The sequence below is a fragment of the Grammomys surdaster genome, unplaced genomic scaffold (assembly GCF_004785775.1).
Source record: "Grammomys surdaster isolate TR1022 unplaced genomic scaffold, NIH_TR_1.0 126185, whole genome shotgun sequence".
Taxonomy (NCBI): Eukaryota; Metazoa; Chordata; class Mammalia; order Rodentia; family Muridae; genus Grammomys; species Grammomys surdaster.
Window position 1 is genome coordinate 4,609,458 of NW_021620991.1, and position 25,988 is coordinate 4,635,445.

Below are 25,988 nucleotides of genomic sequence, written 5' to 3' on the forward strand. Positions count from 1 at the left end.
ACTCAACCTTTATGGTGATTCGTTTGTATTCAGCTAGATTCTGTTGTACATACAACAACAACCACAAAACCCTCTTGATTGCTGCTATGTGAATTTGTGAATTTGGAAGAAAAATAAAAGCACTGAAAGATAGTCGCCAGCCCTATGCCGTTAGAACCCGTGGTTTGAAGTAAACTGTAAAACAACCATGTTTCAGGGTCTGTTTTGCTTGCTTGCTTTTTGCTTTCCAGTTCAGTCATATTTAAAATTGATTTACAAAATTTCCTCACACCTACCTCTCAGTTTTTAGAATTTTTAATAGCAGGGTTTAAAAATACTGTGAGCTAGAAGACAATTGGCCACACTTTAACAGGAATTGATTTCTTATAGATAGTTAACATCCTCTGAGCTTAATTACTGTGATGTTGCTTTCATAGAAAAAAAAAAAAAGACTTACTTTTGAGAGTTGATCTCTCTGTGTAGTCCTGGCACTCACTCTGTAGACCAGGCTGGCCTCAAACTTACAGAGATCCACCTGCCTCTGCCTCCCCATGGCTTGAATTAAAGGTGTGTGCCATCATTCTAGGCAAGAAAAAACATTTTTAAAGTGTCACAGTTGCTTAATGTCAGTATTGAAGTTAGTAACTACTCCAGATGTTTATAGAAGGAAAAATGTTTACAAGGCAAATAACCAGAGATGCCATAAAATTGAGCTAATGGTATTAGAATGCGTAGGTGGGAGGGGTCACCAGGTGGGAGGGGCCTGCGTGCGCTACTGAGTCATTCACAAGAACATGCCCGAAAGGCAGTGAGTGACGTGTGCATTTGTTACAGTAAATACTTTCAGGTCCTACCTGAATTGATACTTCATTCAAAGCAATATTTTTGTCCCCATGTGTTGAGATAACCTTTTTTACATCATGTGGAGGTGTGTCTCTGTATTTTCAGTCGTTAATTCTGTACTGGAAGAGTGCTAAATGCTGGCAGAATATTGCTATTGTCATTTCCATGGCCTGTCAGCGACCTTATAGTTGCAAATACTTGTCCTTCCATACCTGCTTCTGTACATGAAGGTCAGACAGCCCTCTATGCCGAGAGACAATCTAGAGCTGTATCAGATGTTGTCTCACTGCTGATTGGTTGTAATAAAGAGCTGCTGGCCAATAGCAGGGCAGGATGTAGAGAGGGATGGACACTGGGAGAAAAAAGCAGAGTAGGACTAGGGGTCGGGGATGCGGTTATTCAGAGAGTAGACACAGAGGGAGCAGATGGGCCAGAGTGGAGCAGAGAAGGGTCTAGAGCTAGCCACATGGCAGGTCATGGCTAAGATAGTCGAGTTACGTTAGGTGAGCTAGCTGGGAGATTGTCCAAGCAAAAGGCCTAAGTTAAACTACATAGAAGTCTCGTGTCATTATTTAAACGGCTGACAGGTCCGGAAAGTCTCACTATACTTTGTCCTTAAATTTTGTAAGCAGGAAACCAATAGTACATAAACATAAATGTGCCCACTGGCAACAAATTCTGGACAAGGGAGAAATTGCTGGTTTTTTTTTTTTCAGAGTCATTTTGTCTGTTTTCTGTTGTTGTAACAGAATACCTAGGAGTGGGTAGATTGTAAAGGAGACATTCATTTTGGCTCACAGTTGGAGAGCTCACAGTTGGAGTTGTGAGTTGGAGTTGGAGAGCATAAAGCCAGAGTCTGCTGGGTTCTGGTAATGGCCTCATGACAAAGGACAAACAAGCGTGGTCCAAAAGGCAGAGAGAGCCAGACACCACAATAGCCAGCTCTCACCAGAGCTAACCCCACGCTGACAGAAACTGCATTACTCGTCTACGGCCATACAACCCTGAATGCACCCGATCTTGTCTGATCTTGGAAGCTAAGCAGGGTCAGGCCTGGGTAGTACTTGGATAGGAGAAACTGCATTACTGCCGAAGGCAGTGTTCCCATGACCTCCCATGACCCCTGCTTTGCTCTCAGTACATGGCACCTGCAGCTAGCACATCCACACTATGATAGTGATGAAGGAAGTCCTCTCTGAGGGATCCCAGCTGCTACCAGAGACCCAAGGAAGATGGGAGTAAGCCAGGCAAGTGCATAAGTTCCTGAGGAAGCGTGGTCCACGTGGTCCACAGAAGTGCACTGGGGTAGACCGCGCCTGGCTGCTGAAGGGTTAACAAGGATCCTGGCTGGAACAGAAGGGGAATGAGAGAGCAGATGAAGAGGAAACCACAGGGAACTGCACTTTCAGAAACAGGTGTTTTGTTGAGATTGATTATCTTCAAGCCTTTTCCTTTTCCTTTTTAACCTAACTAAAGCAGAGAAAGTAGTATTACAAGCTAGTATGTTCTGATTGGCCACCTATAAACCATGGCTGACCTGGTGCCATCTGTACCTCCTCCAGTTCTTCCCCGACGGCTTTTATCTCAGATCTCACACATTCTCTCCCTTGGTACTTTAGAATGTGCTTCTAAAGACAGAGTCATCATTCACTTTTATAAGGGTGAAATTGCCTGTCTTTGACCAGTAGGAACACTTCAGGCTGGATGCCCTGCTCCTGTAACAGTGGCCTCGTGATCTTTGACAGCCTCTTCTGCTTTAGTCATGAGATCTCCCATACCCCAGACTCAAGAGTTGTCATTTCTCCATGAGTCCCCTGTTCCAGGTGGAGGGAAATGGCATTGCCACCGAGACCCAGTCTGGGCGAGGGGACAGTCCTTATTGCAGGGCTGCCAGTGTTTGCTGGACTTTTCAGTTGACAGAGCTAGGGGGTTTGTTTACTCTGTATAGCACTGGCTGTTCTGGAACTCACTCTGTAGACCAGGCTGGCCTCAAAATCAGAAATCCACCTGCCTCTGCCTCTCAAGTGCTAGGATTAAAGGTGTGCGCCACCACTACCCGGCTGGGGAGTTTCGTTTATTAAGAAGGCATATTTTGCATTGGAAAGGACTGTGGGCTGCTCTGTGGAGAGAGATGCTGTGACAGACCAGCCCAGCCAGAGCACTGACTGGCCTGGCATGGGTTGTAAGGTCAGGCTGATGAAGTGGTGGAAGAAAACATCTGGATGCTTCTCCAGGATTTAATAAAGGGTTAGAACTGGGCCATGATACACAAAGGAGTAAGGGATGGCAGTAGGAATCTCAGGTACAGATGATTGAGGCCCAGGAGCACAGAGCTAAAGCACCTTCTTGGAAAGGTGCTTAGTTGTGTCTAGGCTAATCTGAGCTGAGACTGTATGAGAACCTATTCTAGTTAGAGGTACAGGTCAGCAGTTAATGTCTAGGGCAAATGTCTATGAGTGACACTTAGAACCCTTGGCCTGAAGGAGTCCTTACAGCAGTCGGAGGAAGCTGGACAGATAAAAGCATGAACTCTTTGTCTGGTTAGAGCAAGGCCCTCATCCAAGTGACTGAAGTAGGAAGCAGGGTCGTGGGGTGAGGGGAGCTGCCACAGTGCGCATGGCTCTGGAACTCTGAGACAGCCCTGGGAGTAGAGGTCACTAATGTAGATTTTGTTAGGAGAGAGGCTTGGTTACAGACAAAAAGGAAAGGGGCTCGCACTGGGACATGAAGACTATGCAGGATGGTGCCATGTCCCCCTGCTTTATTGCTCATCCTCAGAGCTGTCACTGGTGAGAACTGAGAAGGGCTCAAGCTCTGTTCCAGAGGCCAGGTTGGGCAGCTGGGTTTTAACACCCCTTTTTTTCCAACTAGGCATTTTGCAGGACAGTGCTTACCTTCAAGCTGAGCCTGCAACAGTCAATGAAGTAGCTGAAGAAGCTTTGAGGCTGTCAGGTCTTTAAAAGGGGGAAGAACGGCACCTTAGAGTTGGGTGTGACCATGTGATCACATGGGACCCCGTTTTCTATTTAGTAACGCTTGTATCTCACAGAAGAACGGTAAAAGCTGGGAGTCTGGGGCACAGTCATGAGCCAGTCTTGGGGTGACCGACAGTGATGTAAACAGTCCCCCATAAACGTCTGATGCAGTGAAGAGTGGGTGTATGTACCTACCCAGGGGACTGAGATTGCCAGCTAACCTTCCCTTTGGGGAGACAGACACCTCTAAATGGTTTAGACTTGGGTCTTTCTGTCTTGGGAATCACTGTGGAACATTCTCCAGCCTGTCTGCAGCGGGCTGAGTGCAGCCGCCGGCCGAGCGCTAATCACCTTTGATCTCTTCAGTGGCGGTGGAGGCAGAGAGCAGAAGAGGCATTACTCTCCATTCCGGATCCTCCCCTATTTGGTTCATGTACATAGCTCTGCCCAGCCAGAACCAGAGCCTTGCTGTCTAACACTGGTTGAAAAGATTCACTCTGGTTACGAAGGTAAGTCAGTAAGTACGCCCTGCTCTCAGTAAGCTACAGAAGGCAGTGTTCAGACAGCAGTGCAGGGATAGCAGCTTCTGTAGTTCCAGGAAAGAAGACTGCTTCAGTTTCCAGTCTGAGTCATAGGCTCCAGAAGCACTTGCAACTGGCGATTGCTGACCTTGTCTTCCTGGGCTGTTATCCCTGCCACAGAGTAGCCTCATGGGCTGTACCTCACACTTGGATAGACACATAGTCCTTTTGTCCCTTCTCTGTTGGTGACCTGCTCTGTGGCCTTTTATATCTGTCATGTATGAAACAGTAGCACTAAAATCATTAGATGAACAGGCCACAAGAATGGTTGAGTTTTCCAGGAAGCACAGGGACTGAGGCATGTGTACCCAGAGCTACATAACAAGTTCAAGGTTAGCCTGACCTAAATAGTGAATACCTGTCTGACCAAAAGTATAACACAGTGGGAGAGTGCTTGTCTTGGGTGTAACCACAGGGCCCTGGATTTGATCCTCAGCAGTTGGTGGGGGGTAGAGATATCCTATTATAGAAGTATTTGGAAACTTCCAGAAATTTCAGTGTATATATTCAATAAACAGAAATACATTTCTAAACTTGTAAATAGCAGCAGCTTCCATTTAATACTTAAAAATCACAGTTCTTATGAGACGTGATATGTGCTTTCCTACAAATTACCACCCTGTTCAAAAGTCACCGGAAAACCATAAGACCATGGTGAAAATTAGTTCAGGGGCACAATGATCAAAACAATTAATTACATTTTTTAAAATAAAGGACAAGGAGATAAAAGCTCAGCGGTTAAGAGCACTGACTACATTTCCAGTAGACATGGGTTCAGTTCTCAGCACCCACATAGTAGCTCACAACAGTCTGTAACTCTAGTCTAGGGTAGCTCACAATCCGTTTTGGCTGCCTCCTATACATACATGCAGGACAAACACCTATGCACATAAAAATATTTTTAAGAAATAATAAAACCATAAATTTACATGCCAAACCAGTGGTTCTCAACCTGTGGTCCGAGACCCTTCTAAAAGTTGAACTAAGCTTTCACAAGGGTTGTTTATCAGATATCCTGCATGTCAGATATTTACATACTATTTGCAACAGTAGCAAAATTAGTTACAAAGTATCGATGAAAGTAACTCTGGTTGGGTCATTACAACATGAGGAGCTGTATTAATGGGTGTCAGCATTATGAAGGTTGAGAACCACTGTGTTAAATGATAAGAAAACCCCAACACTACTGTAACCGTGGCCTGGGATGAATCGAGGTAGCCACAGCAGCCAAAATGTATACATGTTGCGTGACCCCGAGTGCCTCAAATCAGTGGGCTCTGACATATTCACTTAAGGTGTTTTGCAGCTGAAATCATGCTCAGGTAACTGAGGTAAGCCATGTTCACACTCGGATTGTTGCCTGTGTTTCCCGTGCACGTTTAGAGCAGAGCTTGCTAACTTAGTGGTACCAGTTTTATTACAGAACACATTGCTTCTATACCATTTCGAATGCTCACCACTGTGTGTTCAGTGCTTCCCTCACTCCAACTCTGTTAGCATTCAGGATAAAGAAACCAGCTGTTTAGAATGCAGCAGGCTTTCTGTATGTAAAACTAACCATAATGTAGTCATTGTAGATTGACCTCATTTAAATCAAGTTAGGAATGAAACATCTTGTTGGACTGTAGCTTTGACTCCAGACCAGTCAGACCTCTGAGTTAGATTTCTGCCATTTCATATGTTTTTCTTTTATTTCCTCTTTGTATGTAGCTAGCTGGGTAGATGATTAATTGGATGTTTGACCCTTAATCAGTCTTTCTCCTTTTTTAATAGCTCCTCGAATCCCTGTAGATAAAAGAATTTTTACCACAACACACACGCCAGGATGTGTGTTTCTTGAAGTAGATGAAAGGTAAATACTTGTTTGAGTCTAGAAGAAATTTGTTTCTGAAGACAAACCAAGGTACTTACTAGAGGTTTGAGGTGTGCTTTATTTGCTGTTGTGGATCTTGTGACAGACGTTAGGTTGCCTGCACGGTTCCTGCTGCTTACAGTCCAGCTTAAATTGAGTCCTCTTAAATAAGTATATTTTCAAGTTACATTTTATTTGTTTGTTTATTTATGTGTATGTTTGTCATGCACATGTGGAGATGAGGGGTCACCTTTCTAGCACTGGGTCTCAGATCCAGCTCACACCAGCAGGGTCCGTGGTAAGTAATTTTACCTGTTAGGTCCTCTCACTGTACCAGTTAGCTGACTTTTAAGTGTAAACACCTTGCGTATTATATTTTTGAAAGTGATTTACATGATATCTTGCTTGAGCCACAGGCGGCACATGTGTTATTATTCTTATTTTACATAAACCAAGGACCAGTTCACCAAAACTATCTGACTGTATTCAACATAGAGCCAAGACTCAGTCTTTTTTGGGGGGTTAGGGGAGTACTGAGATGCTTTCTCTGCATTCCTGGCTGTCCTGGAACTCGCACTGCAGACCAGGCTGGCCTCCAACTCAGAGATCCACCTGCCTCTGCCTCCCAAGTGCTGGGATTAAAGGAGTGTCACTATGCCTGGCTAAGACTCAAATGTCTTAGCATTTACTTTAGTGGTATTGCCATTTGACAGATGTTGTTCAAATCAATTCATGTTGTTCAAATCAATTCAGGAAAAATGAAGAAAACATACTTTGCATTTACAAAGAAGGCTAGCTTTGTTTAAAGAATTTTTCTCTATTTTGAACTTACATTACCTTTCTTTTTAAGGGCAATTTTAAAATGATTTTTGTTATTTTTTACACATAGTGAGAACAGATGCTATTATTGCTGTCTCTCAGTATTTTTTAGAAAAACAATTATGTATGTGTCTGGCTGTTTTGTCAGAGCGTGTATCTGTACCACATGAAGAACCTACTAAGAGGACAGAAGAGGGCTTCAGATGATGGTTGTGAGCTACCATGTGGGTTCTGGAAATGTAACTCAGGTCCTCTGGGAGAGCTGTAGTGCTCTCAACTGCTGAGCCATCTCTCCAGTTCTTGTTCTTTAATATTTCCGTCTGGATAAAGCAGACATTGTTATCACAGAAATATATGCAACCTCCATGTACACAAACTTATTTTAGAATTCTATGTATTGAATTTGAAAATCTGAGAAATTGGACTGAGCCATGCAGTAGTGTAGAGCGAAGCCCAGACACTGTTCATGTAGCCTGGTTTGTCTCAGTCATCCGCACAAGACTTCTTTCCTGAGCACACTTCTGTGAGGTGTCTGTAGGGCAGTTGCCTTTTGATACTGTGTGTGATTTTTGACATTACATTGTATCTGATTATTAATCACGTTTTTTGTCCATCAGCCTTTGTTACTGTGATAAAATACAGGAAATGGCCAACTTGTAAGGAGGAAAGAAAGGTTTATTCACTACCCAGTTCAGGCCATAATCACTTGCTGGCTCCATTGCTTTGAGACCTCTGGTAGGATAGGACATCACGGTGGGGAGCAGATGCTAAAGTAAATCTCCTTACTTCATGGTTCCAGGAAGCAGTGGGAGTGGGAAGTCAGGGCAGAAGCCTGAATGTAGGAGCCATGGAGGAAGGCTGCTGCCGGTTCACTCCGTGCCTTGCCCTGCCTTTTTGCTAGCCTTCTTACACAGACTGGAACCGCCTGCCCAGGGAATGACACTGCCCACTGTGGACTGGGTCTCTTACATTAAGTTGGTCAAGACAGTCCCTCCCAAACATGTCTAAAGACTAATGTGATGATGACATTTACACAGCTGAGACTTTCTTCAGGTGATGAGGTTGACAGCTAATGCTGACTCAAACAGAGCCTGAGGGTTTACCCCATGACCTAACTTCTTTCCACCGGGCTTTGATCCCTAAAGGCTTCATCACCTCCTAAGATTGCCATGGTTGGGGACCAGGCTTTCCGTGTACTAACTCTTGGGAGATATTCAAAGTCCACCAATGCTGTATAAATTCATATACACACATAAATTCATATACCAATGCTGAAGAAATTCATAGTCCACTTCATGGTTGACACCTTCTGTATTACCTTATAACAACATGGTGAAGAACACAGCAGTCCTGAGGAACGTGCTGAAAGGTCTGTGGGTAATACCAAGTTTTTGATTCCTGAGTTCAGTGAGCCTGCAAGCCTGTTCTTAGTATGAGATGGTTTTGGTGCAACGTGGTAGAAGGCCAGGGACACAGTTAGCTTGTGCCTGTTCCCCATAAACAGGCACTTGGGGATTTGCCTTCTTGAATGCATTAATAGGCGTCTTTTCATTGATGTTCTTCCTGTGCAGAGTTAATAGAGAGGCTAGGCTTTGATGGTGATGTTCTGTCTTGCAGAGTGGGAAACAGAAACTTTATGTATACTAAGCACATAGGCTATCACTGAGCTATATTGCTAGCCTGTGTGGGTATTTTTAAGTATGTAAAAACTACTTAATTACCTGCCCAGTATAACATGCTTCCTGTGCTGTGTGCCTGTGCCCCAGAGCAGTGCCTTTGCTGGGTTACCTACCTCAGGATCTGATTGGAACATCGATCTTAACATACTTGCACCCAGAAGATCGGCCTCTGATGCTTGCCATACACCAAAAAGGTGGGGCCTGCTCCTTTATGGAAGTTGTTATTTGCCACTGATGGGTTGTAACGTTTTAGTTCATTTTTGATTAGAGTTTAGCCTTTACCCAAATAAGGAATGTGTTGGAACTGCTAAAATAGTTGTTTCCTGTTTTAAAGTGCCCCCCCAAAAATCCCAAAATAAATAACCGAAGCAGAGCACTTACAATCTTATCTTTGTAGAGTTTGGTTTTAATCCTGTTGCTTCCTCTAGTTTTAAAGTATGTGGGCCACCCTCCGTTTGAACACTCGCCTGTCAGATTCTGCACTCAGAACGGAGATTATATCATCCTGGATTCCAGCTGGTCCAGCTTCGTAAACCCCTGGAGCCGGAAGGTCTCCTTCATCATTGGTCGGCATAAAGTCCGAACGTAAGTTCATCAGTTGCTGCCATGGGGTACAGAGGTAAGGAGGGCAGATGTCACTTGTCATGGGGAGATGGACTTGATTTGGTATAAAGTCCCTGAGCTCAGGAGATCTCTCGCTATTTTGATGGTGCTACCAGCACTCTGTGACCTCCTAACAATAATGCAGCCTTGGGGCAGTGTTTTAGCTTTTAGGGCACTGTCTCTGCACTGTAGATCTGTAACTCCGCCTGGAGATCCAATGCCCTCTTCTGGCCTATGCAGGCACCAGGCATGCAGGTGGTTGCCCAGATAACACTCATGCAAAACACCATACACATAAGAAAAAAATAAATTAAAAAATTTTAATATTTATTTTATTTTGATATGTATAAGAGTTTCGCTTGCATGTGTGTATGATGAATGTGTGCCTGGGGCTGTGGAGGCCGGAAGGGTGCACTAGATCCCCTGGAACTGGAGTTACAACTCTGGTAAGCAGCTGTATGAGTGCTGGCAACCAAACCCAGGTTCTCTTCAAGAGCAAAAAGTGTTCTTAACCACAGAACCATCTCTTGGACCACTGGCTTTGCTATTCTTGGTTCTCTTTTCATCCGGCCTGGGGCGGGGCAACCAGTCTCCCACTGGACCACAATACCCAGCCTCACACTGAATGTCACGCATAATGCCTACATCATAAGACTTTAGTAGGTGATGTGTCTGACTCAGTATTCCTCATTGGTACCCACTCTCCCAAGGTCCCAAGAGGTAGTTTCGTGACACAGCAAAGGTGTGAACCTTGATACCTAGACTGGTCCCTTTCTCTCTCTCTCTCCTCTCCCCTTAACAACCAGGGGACCTGAAACGGGTCCCATTGAAGGGATAATCCCATTGAATGGATAATACTTGTAAAGCAGTTGGGGCAATGCCTTTCACAAGTTAGGGCAGTGGCTCCCAACCTTCCCAGTCCCTTTACTACAGGGCCTCATGTTGTGGTGACCCCAACCATACAATTGTATTCATTGCTACTTCATAACTGTAATTTTGATACTGTTATGAATCATAATATGAGTTTTTATTCTTGGCGATAGAGGTTTGCTAAAGGGGTTGCAACCCTCAGGTTGAGAACTGCTGCTTTAGGGCTTCTTAACGATACTGTTTTCATATTCTAAAGACTAGCACAGTTTTTAGAATACTAAAAGGAGAATACTATTAGGAAGAGGTCCTAATAAATGTTAGCTTCTTATCTTTGTTATTATATTTGTTGGCACTGTATTCAGGTAGTAAGTTTTTTTTTCTTTCTTATTTTTAAGAATTATTTATTTTATGTATGTGAGTACACTGTCGCTGTCTTCAGACACACCAGAAGAGGGCATCAGACCCCATTACAGATGGTTGCGAGCCACCATGTGGTTGCTGGGAATTGAACTCAGGACCTCTGGAAGAGCAGTCAGTGCTCTAACCGCTGAGCCATCTCTCCAGCCCTTGTTTTTTCATTTATTGGGTGAGGTGGTTGTATAAGGGGAACAACCACACATGTAACATGTAACACACGTAACATGGCACTGACACATGGAGATCAGAGGACATCTTGTGTGGACATCTTCTCACCCGGGCTCCAGGCTCAGACTCTAGTCATCAGACTTGTACAAGGAACAGTTTTGCCCACTGAGCTGCCTCAGTAGACCATTTTCAGTTCTCTGAAGGAGATGTAACATAGCATTGGGAAGGCCTCCTTCTCACCATCGGGGGAGTGGGCTGCAACGTTGTCTTTATCAGGTAGCAGAGGTGTTCGGCAGCTTTCAGTTTTATTTACTTATTTCTGATTTTTTGAACCAGAGTCTCACTGGCTGTCCTGGAACTCCCTGTGTAGACTAAGCTGGCCCCAAACTCAGAGATCCTCCTGCCTCTGCCTCCTGAGTAATGGAATTACAGACATGTGCTACCATGCCTATGTAAATTTTTCTAAGTTTTATTCCTACTAGTTTTTAAATCCTGTGTAGGTGTGTATATCTGCATGTGGTTGAGTGCAGGTGCCCTTGGAGGCCAGAGGTATCAGATCCCCTAGGAGCTGGTGATATAGATGGTTCTGAGCCTCCTGACATGGGTGGTGGGAATCAAACACAGGTCCTCTGGAAGAACAGCATGTACTAACCACTGAGCTGTCTCCAGCCCAGCTGTAACTGCTAGGCAGCGTCAATCTTAAGATTCCTGCAGAGGTTTACTCATTCGGACTTGAAACCAGTCCTTACCGGAGCTCTTGGGAGAAAAGAAGTAGCTAAATAGACAGAATGTACATCGTTCAGATCCGGTTACACAAAGGTCAGTGTTGTCGAGAAATTTAAGCTGTGCCAGGTGTTTGCCTGCAATCCCAGTTCTCAGGAGGCAGAGCTAGGAGGCTAGCTTGGGCTATTGGTACAAGACTTGGTCTCAAAAACCAAGGGGGATGTGGTTTGAACGTGAAGTGTTTTCCCTGCATATACACGGCCCTGTGTTTTATCCCTGGCACCGTGCAGGTTACAGGCTGTTACATCTAGTTTGTTTCTTTGGGAATTTTAACTCCATATATTCTGTATTAGAGTCAAGGAGTTGTTTCATCACAACTGTTCTTTAAATGGTCCCTGGCAAGCGTTGTAGTCTCCGTTTCAAATGACTCCTGTTCGTGATTTGTTGTTTCTCTTGGCGTTTTATAGGAGTCCACTAAATGAAGATGTTTTTGCCACCAGAATAAAAAAGGCAGCCAATAACGACAAAGAAATAACAGAATTACAAGAGCAAATTCACAAACTTCTCTTGCAGGTAATGTGAGAGGTTTTTAAAAAGACGTCATTCCTCAAAGTGGGCTTCATGTTGGCTCAGTCTTAGTGAAGTCACTCTGCAAGAACACACCATGGGGAGAGAGGGGTCTCTTCCTCCACATCTCAGGCATTATTGCTTTTCTGTTTGCTTCTGTGGATTGAGATATGTTCCGCTTTTTCCTTATTCTGGGTGAGATGCATAGAACATTTGGACTGTGCTCACTTCCACACAGCAAACTGAGCTGCACCACAGGACAGACCCGTGCTCTCTTGATGAGAGAATGATTTTCCTTTTTCAGATGAGTGACATACTTGGTCTCAGTATCTCTTGTCTTTATAAGGGAAAAATAGGAAAATTACCTGTTGAAAAGAACAGCCAGTGTGGGGGTGGGGGCTGTATTAGTAAGTAAGCTGTGTGTCGTATAGCATGGAAGGCCAGCTTTTTTCAGAACTGTCTTTTATAAAATCTCTAGGGTTCGTGAAGTGTCTGAGGTTTTATAAAATCCATCTTTTTATTTCACATGTTCTGTCTATTCTAAAGAACTAAAGTTTAGCTGGGCAGCAGTGGTGCACACCTTTAATCCCAGCACTTGGGAGGCAGAGGCAGGCGGATTTCTGAGTTCGAGGCCAGCCTGATCTACAGAGTGAGTTCCAGGACAGCTAGGACTACACAGAGAAACCCTGTCTCGAAAAAGAAAAAAAAAAAACTAAAGTTTAATTTTTATTAAAGTATTTATGATTTTAGAAAAATCAGTTCGATTATGGCATCTAAAAGAACCTGAGGCCGTAATTCCCACCTAGACTGAAAAGTTAGGCTCTGCCCCAAGAACAGGAAAGCTCTGAGGAATGTCTTCCACCAGCAGCAGCAGCAGCAGCCCTCTGTACCCTCTGTAGTGTTTAGGAAGCTCTTAGCTTTGTGCTGACTGCAGACTAGAAACTCTGAGGTAAATGTCCTTACCACATGCAGAGCAGTGACTGAACCAGTCCCTTCCTCCTAGCCGGTTCACGCTAGTGCTTCCAGTGGCTACGGGAGCCTGGGCAGCAGCGGCTCACAGGAGCAGCACGTCAGCATCTCCTCTTCGAGTGAGTCAAGTGCACACTGTGCGGAGGAAGCTCAGCAGGAGCAGGTGTGTAGCAGATGTGGCCTTGTGCGGGTGCTGTGCTCTGAGCTGTGTCAGTGGCAGTCCTGCGTCTGGTGACATCTTAGGATTTGTTTGTCATTTACAGATTTCAATTTACTTTAGAAAATGGTTTGAATGAGTATAAATATCTAAAAGGAAAGTCTGAGCTAGGCTTGATGGCACACACCTAAGATTTCAGCAGTTGGGGTGAAAGCTAGAGAACAGAGTCCGAGACCAGCTGGGCTGCACAGTAACGACCCTGTCTTTAAGAGAGAGAGAGAGGGCTGGTGAGATGGCTCAGAGGTTAAGAGCACTGACTGCTCTTCCAGAGGTCATGAGTTCAAATCCCAGCAACCACATGGTGGCTCACAACCATCGGTAATGATATCTGATGCCCTCTTGTGGGGTGTCTGAAGACAGCTACAGTGTACTTACATATAATAAATAAATAAAAATTTAAAAAAAAAAAAAAAAAAAGAGAGAGAGAGAGAGAAATCACCTTTGCAAGGTGACGCTTGGATTCATTTGTTGCTTGTAGTTTTAAAATTGCTACCGCCTTTACCTGGGGTCTGCCTAACCCAGCTTGCCTTTCTACCTGCCTTAGCTCCAAGAGGTGATAATTCTACCAGCCCCTTCCCAGGACCCTCAAATCCGAGGATAAAAGACACACACACACACACAGCTTGTCACTTTACAGCTTGCCTTCTAGGCACAATTGCTGGTTGCAGATATCTCCCGCTTGGAAAAATGTGTTCTTACCAATTTATTATCTCCGTCTCTCTACTTGCCCTAAATTTCAGTGACTTGTTCCACCTAGCCCCTGCCAAACATCCTTGGCCACCCAACTATAGTGGAGGCCACAGGCCCAGCTCTCCCCAGATCTCACATAATTGCTGTGGTTTTTTTCCTCCAAAGCATAGCAGATAGCTCCTCTCCTCCCTCAAGTCTCCTTCTTCCCCTAGGACCCAGAAGTCCTGCTTGTACCTTCTGTCCCACAATTTGCCCTTGGACTTCTTTACTGACAAATCAAGAACCAACTGGGGAACAAGACTTTTGCATCAGAACCTCCCCTTACACTCAGTGTAGGCTTTTCTAAAAGCAGCGTAACATGAATCAATGGAAATACAGTTTGATTGGCCTCGGTGTATCATAGCACAGGAAGAATTGGATTAAAGCAAGGAGTGCTTTTAGTCATGTCTCAGGGAACCTGAAGTTCAGTGTGTATTGTATGGTTTTTAACACGCGGGCACAAACACACACACACACACACACTTTTCTACATTTTTAACCCTTACTTTATCATTCTTTTTCCCAAGATGACCCTGCAGCAGGTCTATGCCAGTGTAAACAAAATTAAGAATGTGGGCCAACAGCTCTACATTGAGTCGCTGGCCAGATCATCAGTGAAGCCAGTGATGGAGACGTGCGTGGACCTGCAGGGTGGTGGTGAGTCGGCAGAGTGGCCCCAGCTGCTCTCAGATCTGTCTCTTCACAGGAAGCAGCACGTTTGCACTCTGAGCAGACAAGGCTGAGGCCTGAGCTGCTTTCCAGCTTGCTGATTACCCAAGGAACAGGTAACAGTGAGATTCTGGCTGCACAGGAACATTCGGAAGTTAAACGGTTTAAATTATAGCTCAGGACATTTGAATAAAGAAGTAACTATTTTGATACCATCAGATTCTTAGTTTGTTTCCTTTCTGAGCTATTTAAGCCCCAAAGAAGTTAATTTTTAATACCTTTTCATGTAATAATGAACATTGAAATGATCCTGTTTTGTCATTTCAAACAAATGGAGAATGATCTAGACTAGTGGAAAACATTGACTTTTTAGTCTTTTCTCAGATGTGGGCTAACAGTGGTTGTTTTTTAACTTAACTAAGTCTTCTTTCACTTTTCTTCTTGAAGTTTAATACAATTTTAGAAATCATGGATTTTGATCATGTAACTTTTTTTTTTTAAAGATTTATTTATTTTATGAATGTGAGTACACAGTTGCTATGATCAGAAACACCAGAAGAGGGCATCAGATCCCATTACAGATGGTTGTGAGCCACCATGTGGTTGCTGGGAATTGAACTCAGAACCTCTGGAAGAGCAATCAGTGCTCTTAACCACTGAGCCATCTCTCCAGCCCATTGATCATGTAACTTTTATAACAGTATTTATCATTGTCAATGCAGAGCTTACTGAACAGAGTGACCATTTGCTTTCTAAGACCAGCGGTAATGGTAACTACATTGTTGAGGGTCTGTCGTGAGTTTGCATGAGTAGGAGCACTTGAGCGTAGACCCCTAAGACTCCTGGAAAAGCCATGCATGGCTGCATGTGCTGCTGAGGTGTGGGGACAAGCAGATCCCAGGGGTCCACTACCAGCCAGTCTACCCAGCATAGGGAGCTCCAGGTCCAGGGATGTCAAAAAATAAAGTAGAGAATTACAGGTACCCAAAGTTGACCTTTGATCTCAACTCACACATGCACAGATGAGTAACATCCCCACCCCAAAACGCAGATTACTATTCACATATTAAGTAGCCTTGGACATTGTAGACTGTTATATCAACGTTTCTGAGATTTCCAGGTTAATAGTAGAGACCTTTAACCCCTGCAATCAGGAGGCAGAGGTGAGCAGATCTTTATTGAGTTCAAAGCCAACCTGGTCTTCCTAGTGAATTCCAGGCCAGCCAGGGCTTCAGCATGAGACCTTGTCTTCCCTACAGTTTTTTTTTTTTCCTGAGATTGTAGTTTTCAAACAAAATGGTGTTTGTTCTCACAGTATGAAGAGGTAGGACGTCTAGGGTCAAGGTAGGGAAGGGACAGTATTCAGTGAGAGCCATGACTCTGCTTCTGAGAATGAGCTTGAATCCATGAAATCCTCCAAAGGAAGAGGAACAGCTCTCCCCATGTGACAGAAGAACAGACGGCAAGAAGAACTCCCCTGGTTTCCTCTCTTTATCACATGGTTTTTAGATGGAGCCTTGCTAATGTCACTTGGTTATCTCAAACTCCTGAGGTAAAATGATCCCTCTGTAACAGCCTCCGACACGCTAGGACTGAATGCATGTCACCACTTCCACCTTCTGTGGTTTTATAAGGTCCCTGACCCCCTTCACACAGGGATGCAAGAGTGTTTCCATTTTCTGCTCAGGAATAAATGAAGAGCATCACTCCACACTTAGAAGAAATCCACAACCTTTCTTTACCCACTTGGAGTCCTGAGGCAGCAGACAGCAGTTCTAGAGTCCAAGGAAAGACAGGCTTAGGGAACACATGAGCTGGAAACACTGGACTGCTGTGTTCTGACTTACTGATGCCAGCAACGTGCAAGACACAAATCCTCACTCAGATAAATGCTGAGATAGTGAGAGTGGAGCGGATACTCAGAACAACTCTCGAAACAGCCACCACTTACAGCACAGAATCTGGTTAGAGGAATTTGGGAGCTGAAGCATCCAAAAAACCACAATCACAGACTGCAAACCTGGCCTAAGTTTATGTCAACCCAAACACAGGCCTTCACAGGGAAACAGCTGCTCAGTCTCTGCTGTTCTGCACGGGCTTGTAGTTTACGGAAGGACAAGAAGGGGAAACTCACCTCCCAGGAGATAAAGGGGGCACTGAAAGAAGACTCAAAACCCAGCAGTGGAGATGCCTGACAAGGTAAAGTAACTAGGAATGGTATATCGCAAGGCTCTTGGCAAAGGGAGCAAGGCCAGCTCTGAGCAGGAACCGAGCAGAAGGGCCCAGTGAAACTGTTGGTAGGCTGGAGGTCCTGTGTATACCTGCTGCCTGTTTCTCCCTGAAGTATCTCAGTGATATAAAACGTCCAAACAACCCAAGTCAGAAGAGACTAGTGTTGACGTGTACTTAGGAACAAAGGTTTCAGAGAACCGAGACATGTAGAATGGCTGTCATCAACACAGCAGAAGAATCTGTACGCTCCAAGATAGATTGCTTCCGCTCTCACTTGGATCACCCAGGCTGAAGCAGAAACAGTTCCAGTCCAGGGGTCGCATCAAACTGTCTAATATGGGATTGATCGGGGTCCTAGAAGAAGTGTTTGAAGATGAAACAGTCAAGATCGTCTTCAGAATCAACATCAGTCTACATCTCTGAAGGCGGCAGGAGACAGGCAGGCACAGGCAAAACATAACAGTGCATCTCCAGAAACCACACACAAGACGACAGAAGATGGCATCTTCAAAGGAAAGATTGTCAACACAGAGTTCTGGTGGGAAATCCTTCAGAGTCAGATTTCTGAGTCAACTGAGACTTTGACAGCACATTTTCTACCAGAAATGCCAAGAAATTCCTTTTGTGTTTTAACGATTTAATGTGTGTGTGTATCTGTGCGTGTGTGTGTCTGTAACGTGCATACATGAGTGTGCATACACGCTTATGCACACATGAGTGTGTATGCCCATGGAGGCTAGAGGTGTTGGATTCCCTGGAGTGGGAATTATAGGTGGTAGTTGTAGCCACCCATCATGGGTGCTGAGAATTTAACTTCCTTCCTCCAGAAGGGCAGTACTCTCTCTTAACTGCTGAGCTGTCTATCTCTCCAGCCCCAGGAATTTCTAACCAGGGATGAAATATAATAAACAAAACCTATCTACACTAAGGAGTGAAAATTACTGGACAATGTGTAAAAGAAAGTCAGTTTTATTTTTAATTGATATGAAAGGTAACTGACTACAAATAGTACTCTTCATTGATGACATACAAGTAAAACATGGCAGCTCTATTGCCCATGCTGGGTGAGCTTTGAGGAGCACGCTGTCGTCGGCCTTTGCCTTTGAAAGAATGTAATATTCGAAGGTGACCCCTGAGTACTGTGTAAATTGGATGAAGGATGGTAGATGAACAGGCACTGTGACATAGTTAATCTATTGCTGACCTTAAAGCACTCGGGAAGAATCAGCTCTTTCTGTAGTGCTGAATCACTCAGTGCAGGACGGTGCTGGGCGGGTGGACAGTGTGGATACCCTGGGCAGGTGGACAGTGTGGATACCCTGGACAAGGGATGCCATACATCCCCTGTGGGAGGGAGCAGAACATCGAGGTTGTAGTACACAGTTTACAGTCGTGCAGTTTGACAGGAATAGTTAACATCTGCTTTACTGTTTGCACTTGACAAGTGACTGTAGGTAACTGAAACCATGGTGCTGGTGGTTATAGCCTTGCCTAGGGTGAGCAAAGCTCTGGGTTCAATCCTGTTCTCCAGAAAACTAAAAACTTCATACCCTGAAAACACAGGAAGCAAACCCAGCCACCAGCGATAGGGATACATACTGAGATTGAAAGGGGAGAGGAGCCGCCTACAGAGGGGTAACTGGGAGAATCCGTGCCCTCGACAAGAACCATAAGCATTAACCCCATCCCAGAATGTAGAGAGAACCCAAGGCTACAGGCACATAAACCTGCTAAGCAGGAATGACGTAACCATGCTCAAGGAGATGAGCTTAAGTAGTTTTAGAGAAGAAAAATGTATTTCAACTAGATGCCAGATACAGAATACTAATTTGCACAGAATCCGTACCCAGGTTGGTGGGTTTGTCAGCAGAGCTCTCAAGTCACTTTGTATGTATACTACAGTTGAACAAGCTGATTCAGACACTATAAAGTAGGCTAACAAGGTTTCCCACTACTGTAGAAGTTTTAAGTAATCAAAGGAGGAAGTCTGGAATAGATTGTCCTGAGCTGGAAGTAGAAGCATGTGGAAGAACTCAGGCATCCAGCTGGGTAGGTGGATGGACAGATGGACAAGGGTTCACATACAGACCTGTGTGATCAGCCCTGACCACTGAGAGAACTTAGAAGCGTAGACACATGCCTAACACCAAGATCTTGGTTGCTGGTTGTATGTTTTTGAACAGAAGGAACCAGGGCCAGAGGGTAAATATACTCAAGAGACAGACAGACAGACATCATAAGGGCACAGGGAGCAGGTGGCTTGGAAAAGCTACAAATTACTCAGGTTAGGCCAGTTTGAGTAACAAAACTCAGCATGATAGTGATGGTTTATAACCCAACAAACTGACATGTGTCTGTACTCACAAATGACTGGAAGACTAAGTCAAGACAGGGACCAGGTTACAGCAGAGTTAAGATAGGACCACCAGATTCACTGAAATCCTGGGCTGAATCCTGAAATAAAAGCTACAGTTAGGCCGGGCGTTGGTGGCGCACGCCTTTAATCCCAGCACTTGGGAGGCAGAGGCAGGCGGATTTCTGAGTTCGAGGCCAGCCTGGTCTACAGAGTGAGTTCCAGGACAGCCAGGGCTATACAGAGAAACCCTGTCTCGAAAAACCACAAAAAAAAAAAAAAAAAGCTACAGTTAGTGATAATGCAGTAAAAACGCAAGAAAAGTCTTCAATTCCGTGAAAGGCATTCCTCCACGGGGAATTTTATGGTTTATCACGTCACTGTGGAGTTAGTGGAAGCTCCTGGGAAGGATATGGGGAACAATGCTCCTACCATTCCTGTAGAGTAGAAATGAGGCTCTCTAAGAAGTCCTACTGAGGTAGGTTCTCCAGGCCTGCTAGAAGTGCTGTCACTAAGAACAGAAGCAGCAGAGGCCACAGGTCTGTCAGTCACATGACATAATCATGCGCTCCTTCCAGAACCTTACCATTCTTGCTAGCTGCAGCACTGCTTTGCAGGGCTTCCGTCTGCCGTGTTTTCTGTGTCCTGCCCTGGACTCTGTCCACTTTACGGGAGGTTCAGGTTCTCTAGCGCTCAGGCCTGGAGGCGTTCCTCTTCTCTCCACGCCTGTGCCACTAGCCACACTTGATAAGTTCAAGTTCAAATCAATACAGTACCATTTTATCATCCCTTGGTTGTGGTGGCCAGCATGTGGGACAGCAGGAACACAGCCATCAGTCACCACCGAGGCTCAGCACAGGCAATGCTGTGTGCTGCACCCTGCAGCACATGAGATGTGTGTGACACCAGTAATGGCAGTCCCCATGCCCTCTGACCAACTCTACGGGCATTCAGTACATGGGTGCTGCACACGGGGAGGGACACATGGCATCTAGGTGTCTTAACCAGTTGTAATAAGTAGTATTAGCCTGACACTGGGTGTCCCCCACCAACTTCTCATCCCATAGGTGCCTTGGTAATTCGTGCCTGAGATACATGCTTCACTTATTTTTAAAAATACCAGTGGAGTCATCGTGTGGAGCTTGCTTTTGATATTTACTTTACTGATATTTCTGTGTCGGTCATTTAGATCTAAGCTCACGTTTAATGATATTAAATGTACTGTGTGACACTGTATAAGTGTATGTCATGGGCTTACTACGACCTGCCGAATATTTTCTCACTACCTGCTAAACATTTGAATTGTATCTCCTTACAGATGAGCAGAAGGACTTTTCTTCCTCTCAGACACTGAAAAATAAAAGCATGGATACCGGCTCCAGCGGCGATCTGCAGCGAGAGCAGCACAGCTCGTCCTATCAGCAGATGAACTGTATCGACAGCGTCATCAGGTAAGAAAGGCAAGTCTCGGCGACGTCACTTTTAGGCAGAAGCCTAGTGAGCCACCGTGGAGCCGTGTGGCACTCTCAAAGCTCCCTGTTGATTTCCTGCTGTGCGTGACAGGTTTGGGTGCTCCATTTGGAGCTCTTAGAGCTGCCGGGGGCCAGTGGTACTGAGTCCCCTGTGTTAGCCACAGAGTGCTCATTACATACAGGTCACAGATTATGACCATTACGGAGGACACAGACGTAAGATGCTGCGTCTCAGGCGTGAGAGCTGGGGCATAGTTTAACACCTGAGCCGGTCAGAGCCGGTCAGAGTTCAATGGTGCGAGATGTGAAGGCCAGTTAAAGAACCGAGTGGAAGAGATAGTCTAAGCCCGGAACCCAGGCTGGGATGTTGAGGGCTGACCTCACCCAAGAAGAAAGGGCCGAGTCCCCCCTGCCTCAGTGACATAAGCAAAGGACAGCAGTGGGAGTGGCCTGGTGTAGCCAATAAGAAGACTCAGCCCAGTTCTGTTGTTGTAGGTACCTGACAAGCTACAGCCTCCCATCCTTGAAAAGAAAGTGCATCTCTTGCACAAACACGTCTTCATCCTCAGAAGAAGCCAAGCCAAACCCAGAGGCGGACAGTAGCCTGCGAGGTAGCAGGAATGAGTGTTTTGGGGTGGATGCCATTGAAATCATGAGTCCTGGTGTCGTCTTCCCTTAGGTGGCTGATGACTTAAATGGTCAGTCACTGACTTCTGTAAGCTTCCACTTAGCTCTTTTCACTCTCAGTTTCTCATCTATATCACCAGACACTGAACAGCTTCTGGACATATGGAAACAGGACACAACTGGACCATCCACAGATGCCGAAGGAGGTGCCTCACGGACCCTGTCCACCACTGCACTGAGCATGGCGTCTGGCATAAGCCAGTGCAGCTGCAGCAGCAGCACTGACCACTTCCCACCCCTACAGTCAGGTACCACTCTCTGCCTCTTGATGAGAAAAGAAACCGTTAATACTGTCTGCTTCATAACAATGTCTGTTTTAGCCACTTTTTTCTGTCATTTCAGTTAAGCTAATTAAGAAATGTCTTCATGTCTGTACGTGTTACAGGGTGCATTAAGTATGTTATTGGTTAATAGGATCAGTTGATCACGTGCAGCTCTTAGCACTGCTGGGGACAGTGGTGCTGAGGTCCTCTGTGTTCACCAGTATTAGTGTGGTTCCCTGGGGGGCCACATCAGGCCGTGTGTGGCGGTTGGTTGGTTGGTTGGTTGGGTTGTTGGTTGGTTTGGGGGATTGTATTTTACATGTATGGATGCTTTGCCTGCATATATGTATGTGCATCATGTGTGTGTCTGTTGGCCACAGAGGCCAGATGAGGGTGCCACGTCCCCGGAACTGGAGTTACAGGTAGATATAAGCCTCCGTGTGGGTGCTGGGACCCAAACCTGGGTCCTCTGCAAGAGCATCGTTCTTAACCTCTGAGCCGTGTCCCCAGCCCCTTTCATTGATCTTTTAAAAAGGTGTCTGTCACCTGTTGACTGTGTCCTGGCAACTTGATGAGTCACAGGCGTGTCCTTCTTCTTGTGTTGACTCGCTGGGTCATTGGACAGGCCCTTCCCAGCATTCTCACTCAGTAAGCTGCTCTGATCTTGATTGGCTGACTTTTTCACTGCCCCATGCCTTTTTGACTCTGGTTTTTCACGGTGACTTGGTAGGTGAAATGGCGACACATCTCTGACGTTAGGTGTTGGGGTTATTCCTGGCCCACCTTTGGTCGTCTTCTTCGCTGGTGCATCAGCTACAGTGTTGACGTGAGCAGTCGCTAGGGGAGCTCTGGTCGTCACTCTGGGAGCTGTGCTTGTCACTTTTCTCATTGCAGTGATGGAATTCCTGACTTCTACGACCTAAGGGGGATGGGGTGCTTTGGGTTATGATTTGAGGGTACAGACCAGCTGCCTCACCTCTTCTCTGTGATGGACAGTACTCACAACAACAAACACCTTCCCAACGAGATGCCCCACCCACTCACACACCCCAAATTGCCCTGACAGTGTAGATTTGCTCCAATCCTAAAGGCTAGCTCAGGTCTAATAAAATGGTTTTGGCCAATAAGAACATAGCCTGCTCCCTCACAGCTGTCTCCAGACCCTCCATCTCGGAGGCAGTAATGCTAACCTGGCCAGCTGGACCATGGTTAGTCTTCACTAGTCTTTGCTTCCTGAAAGCTTACTACCCAAGTTTCCAGCCTTCCCCTGTGATGAACTCCTGACAAAGATGTTGACAGGGCAGCCCTGCCTCCTTCATTACTTACAGGGACAGCTAAGGCCTAAACTCAACAAGTAACTTTTCCTCACTCAGTTGCCCATGAGTGGTAAGGAGGACATCAAATTGGTCCTCAGCAACTGTTTTCATTATAGGACCAGGGACTAATTAAGATGCAACATGAGACACAGATTTCCTTCAGCCAGTCCGTAAATTGAGGTGAAAAAAAGTTAAAAAAAAAAAAAAACAACTAAATTCAAAAGATGATTAGGAAATTTTAAAAAAGAAGGAAACCAGACTCCATTTTAGTTAAAATAGACTAAATACTGCAATTAAGAGGGAAAACGTGGGGTCTAGAGATAGCTTAGAGGTTAAGAGTACTGACTACTCCTTCAGAGGTCCTGAGTTCAATTCCCACCAACCACATGGTGGTTCCCAACCATCTGTAATGGGATCTGATGCCCTCTTCTGGTGTGTCTGAAGACAATGGCAATGTACTCACATACATATAATAAATCTAAAAAAAAAAAAAAAAAGAGGGAAAGCTTGGAGCCCGGCTTGGTACTATACCTGTAACCCCAGCATTTGGAACGTAAAGGCAGTAGGGATGTGAGTTCTAGGCCAACCTGGATTGTGTACTGATATACTGTCTCAAAACAAACAAACAAAAAGGCAAAAGTTGCCAGGATAGAAGCAGAGACCAGTAGCTGCCTGTGAGCTGTCTACAAAGTACAATTTAAGTTCACTCAGGAAGGACTGTGGGATGCTGGAAAGTGACTCTGCAGTTAAGAGCGTGTACTCCAGGTGTAAAGGACCCAGTCCTGTTTCCAACACCCACGTCAAGAGGCTCACAACTGCTTGTAACTCCAATTCCAGTATTTGCTTCTGGCCTCCCCAGCAACTGCACTAAGGGGCATAAGCTGTACTTAGACCTAGCACAGCTTTAAAGTAAAAAAAAAAAAAAGTGAGCCGAGAGGAAATGGGTGGAAAGGATACAGAGATCAAACGAGTGTCAAGGCATGTGGGTGCTTGCATTGATACAGGGAAACAGTTTAAGATGGCCCTGTCAGCCGCTCTTCATATGGGAAGGCTGGCAGGTAGTAGTGTGTATTCACTAGTCATGGAGCTTCCAAAGATAAGAAGTAAAAAGGGTAAGACTCAAAGAGAAAATAGACTTTCCACAGGCTGGAGAAGTTAGGTCTGTTTTGTCCTCCCAGCCCCATGCTCCCAGAAATAAGACTCAGACTCAAAACATATTTACAAACACCTTGGCCATATAGCTAGGCTCTACTCTGACTAGATCATAACTAAAATAACCCAACTATTTTAACCTAGATTCTGCCACTCTCCTGGACTCTCCAGCCTCACCTCTTAGGGAGTTGATTAGACTCCCTCCGCCTGAGGCTCAGGGCCCTGAAACTTTTATTTTGTAATTGTGTCATTGTGTTCATTGTTTGAGGCAAGAAAGTCAGTCTGGTCCCTGATGCTCTGCTGGCCACCGCACTTAAGTCGACTCAAACCAAGTCAGAGCCCAGTTCTGGAAGTGGCTTGGGTCCAAGCCTAGGCAGACTACCTGGGTATTGCATAGCTTTGAGAGGTGGGAAGGGTATGAAGAAACCCAGCACAGTGCCAGCATGATCTCTACTCTTGAAAGCAGCAACTCTAAAAACAACTGAGAATCCACATACGGGCACATGCAGTGCATGCAGCTTCCATGCGAGAGAAGCAGATGCACTGCTGCGGGGAAAGAGGATGAGAGCTGCTCCTGCCCTGTGTCTGTGCACACAGGACTAGCAGGGCAGAAAAAGAACGGCTTTCATGGGGAGAATGGAGAGAAGCTGGGCAGATCGTGGAAGGCACAGGAAGAATGTGCTAAACTGATTTTTAAAACCTGGTGTTTGAATCCCGAAAGTATGTTACCTGTTTTGAAAAATCACCTGAGCCAAGGACAGTGGTGCATGCCTTTAGTCCTGCTCTCAGGGAGGCAGAGGCAGGCGGATCTCTGAATTGAAGGTCAGCCTGGTGTGCTTAGCAAGTTCAGGACAGCCAGGGCTACACAGAGTAACTTCATCTCTAAAAGCAAATAGAAATTCAAAAGCTAGATGTGACAGCACACACTTGTACTCCAGTGCTCCAGAGACCAGCGACCTTAAGGCAGGGGTTAGTTAGGAAACCCCAAGCTCTAAATTCTAAATTAATAGATTTTTGACTAAAAATCTAAAATTGTAAAGATGTAGAAAATGTTTATAAATCAAGCTCTAAATAGCATCTGTATATTATTACAATCATAAAATAACATATATGTAAAGAAAGATAAGAATTTTTACACTGTACTGATGACGTTTTTATATTCCAACAGTTATGTTTGTAGAAATGCATTGAAGGGGAGTGACAAAATAAAAATAAACAGTTGCTATTAGTTATAATTAATTCTGTTTTCTGTGACCCAGCAGAAAGTGTTGCCGTAGCGTGTAAGCCCTGGGCCCTGAGAACGAAGGCCTCGCACCTGACTGCAGGAGGATTTAAGCACGTGGGGCTCACAGCGGCTGTCCTCTCTGCACACACACAGAAGGAGGAGCAGAGCTATGTCGACAGGTTCCGGGAAAAGATCCTGACCTCACCCTACAGTTGTTATCTTCAGCATGAAAGCAGAAGCCGTGCTAAGTACTCCTGTGTTCAAGGTAGCTGCGTTTACAGTACACCCCTTACATCTTAGATTATGGTGATTCATACACAGGCTGAACTGTCGTCCTGTGTCAGTAGGAGATTGCTTCCAGGAAGAACTACCAGACACGTAAATCCACGAACACTCAAGGCCTTCGTGTAAAAGGGATAGAGTGTTTGTGCGTGACCTACTCAGGCTTTCCGTGTCCTTATCTCTTATCTAACACTTAGCACACTCTTTATAATTGGAGATGGGAATGTCTGTATGCGTTCACTTGAGCAGTGTTTTTTTCTGAGTGTTTTCAGTCCGTAGTTAGCCGGGTGGGCAGCTCTGGCCCCTGTGTCTGCAGGGCCAGCTGAACCCTGGAGAAGGGTGCACA

General features: G+C 45.2%; 1 protein-coding gene across 1 annotated transcript in view; it reads left to right on the forward strand.

Annotated features, from left to right (window-relative positions):
- The window catches only part of Per3 (period circadian regulator 3), a 42,323-nt gene that overhangs the window by 6,118 nt on the left and 10,217 nt on the right, over positions 1 to 25,988 (forward strand). The window contains exons 6-16 of the mRNA XM_028757815.1: positions 4,164 to 4,306; positions 6,152 to 6,230; positions 8,816 to 8,922; positions 9,157 to 9,313; positions 11,977 to 12,082; positions 13,080 to 13,208; positions 14,519 to 14,648; positions 20,564 to 20,696; positions 21,213 to 21,328; positions 21,485 to 21,652; positions 25,395 to 25,625. Of these exons, the coding sequence (XP_028613648.1) occupies positions 4,164 to 4,306; positions 6,152 to 6,230; positions 8,816 to 8,922; positions 9,157 to 9,313; positions 11,977 to 12,082; positions 13,080 to 13,208; positions 14,519 to 14,648; positions 20,564 to 20,696; positions 21,213 to 21,328; positions 21,485 to 21,652; positions 25,395 to 25,625 (1,499 nt within the window). The remainder of the gene's footprint in view (positions 1 to 4,163; positions 4,307 to 6,151; positions 6,231 to 8,815; positions 8,923 to 9,156; positions 9,314 to 11,976; positions 12,083 to 13,079; positions 13,209 to 14,518; positions 14,649 to 20,563; positions 20,697 to 21,212; positions 21,329 to 21,484; positions 21,653 to 25,394; positions 25,626 to 25,988) is intronic.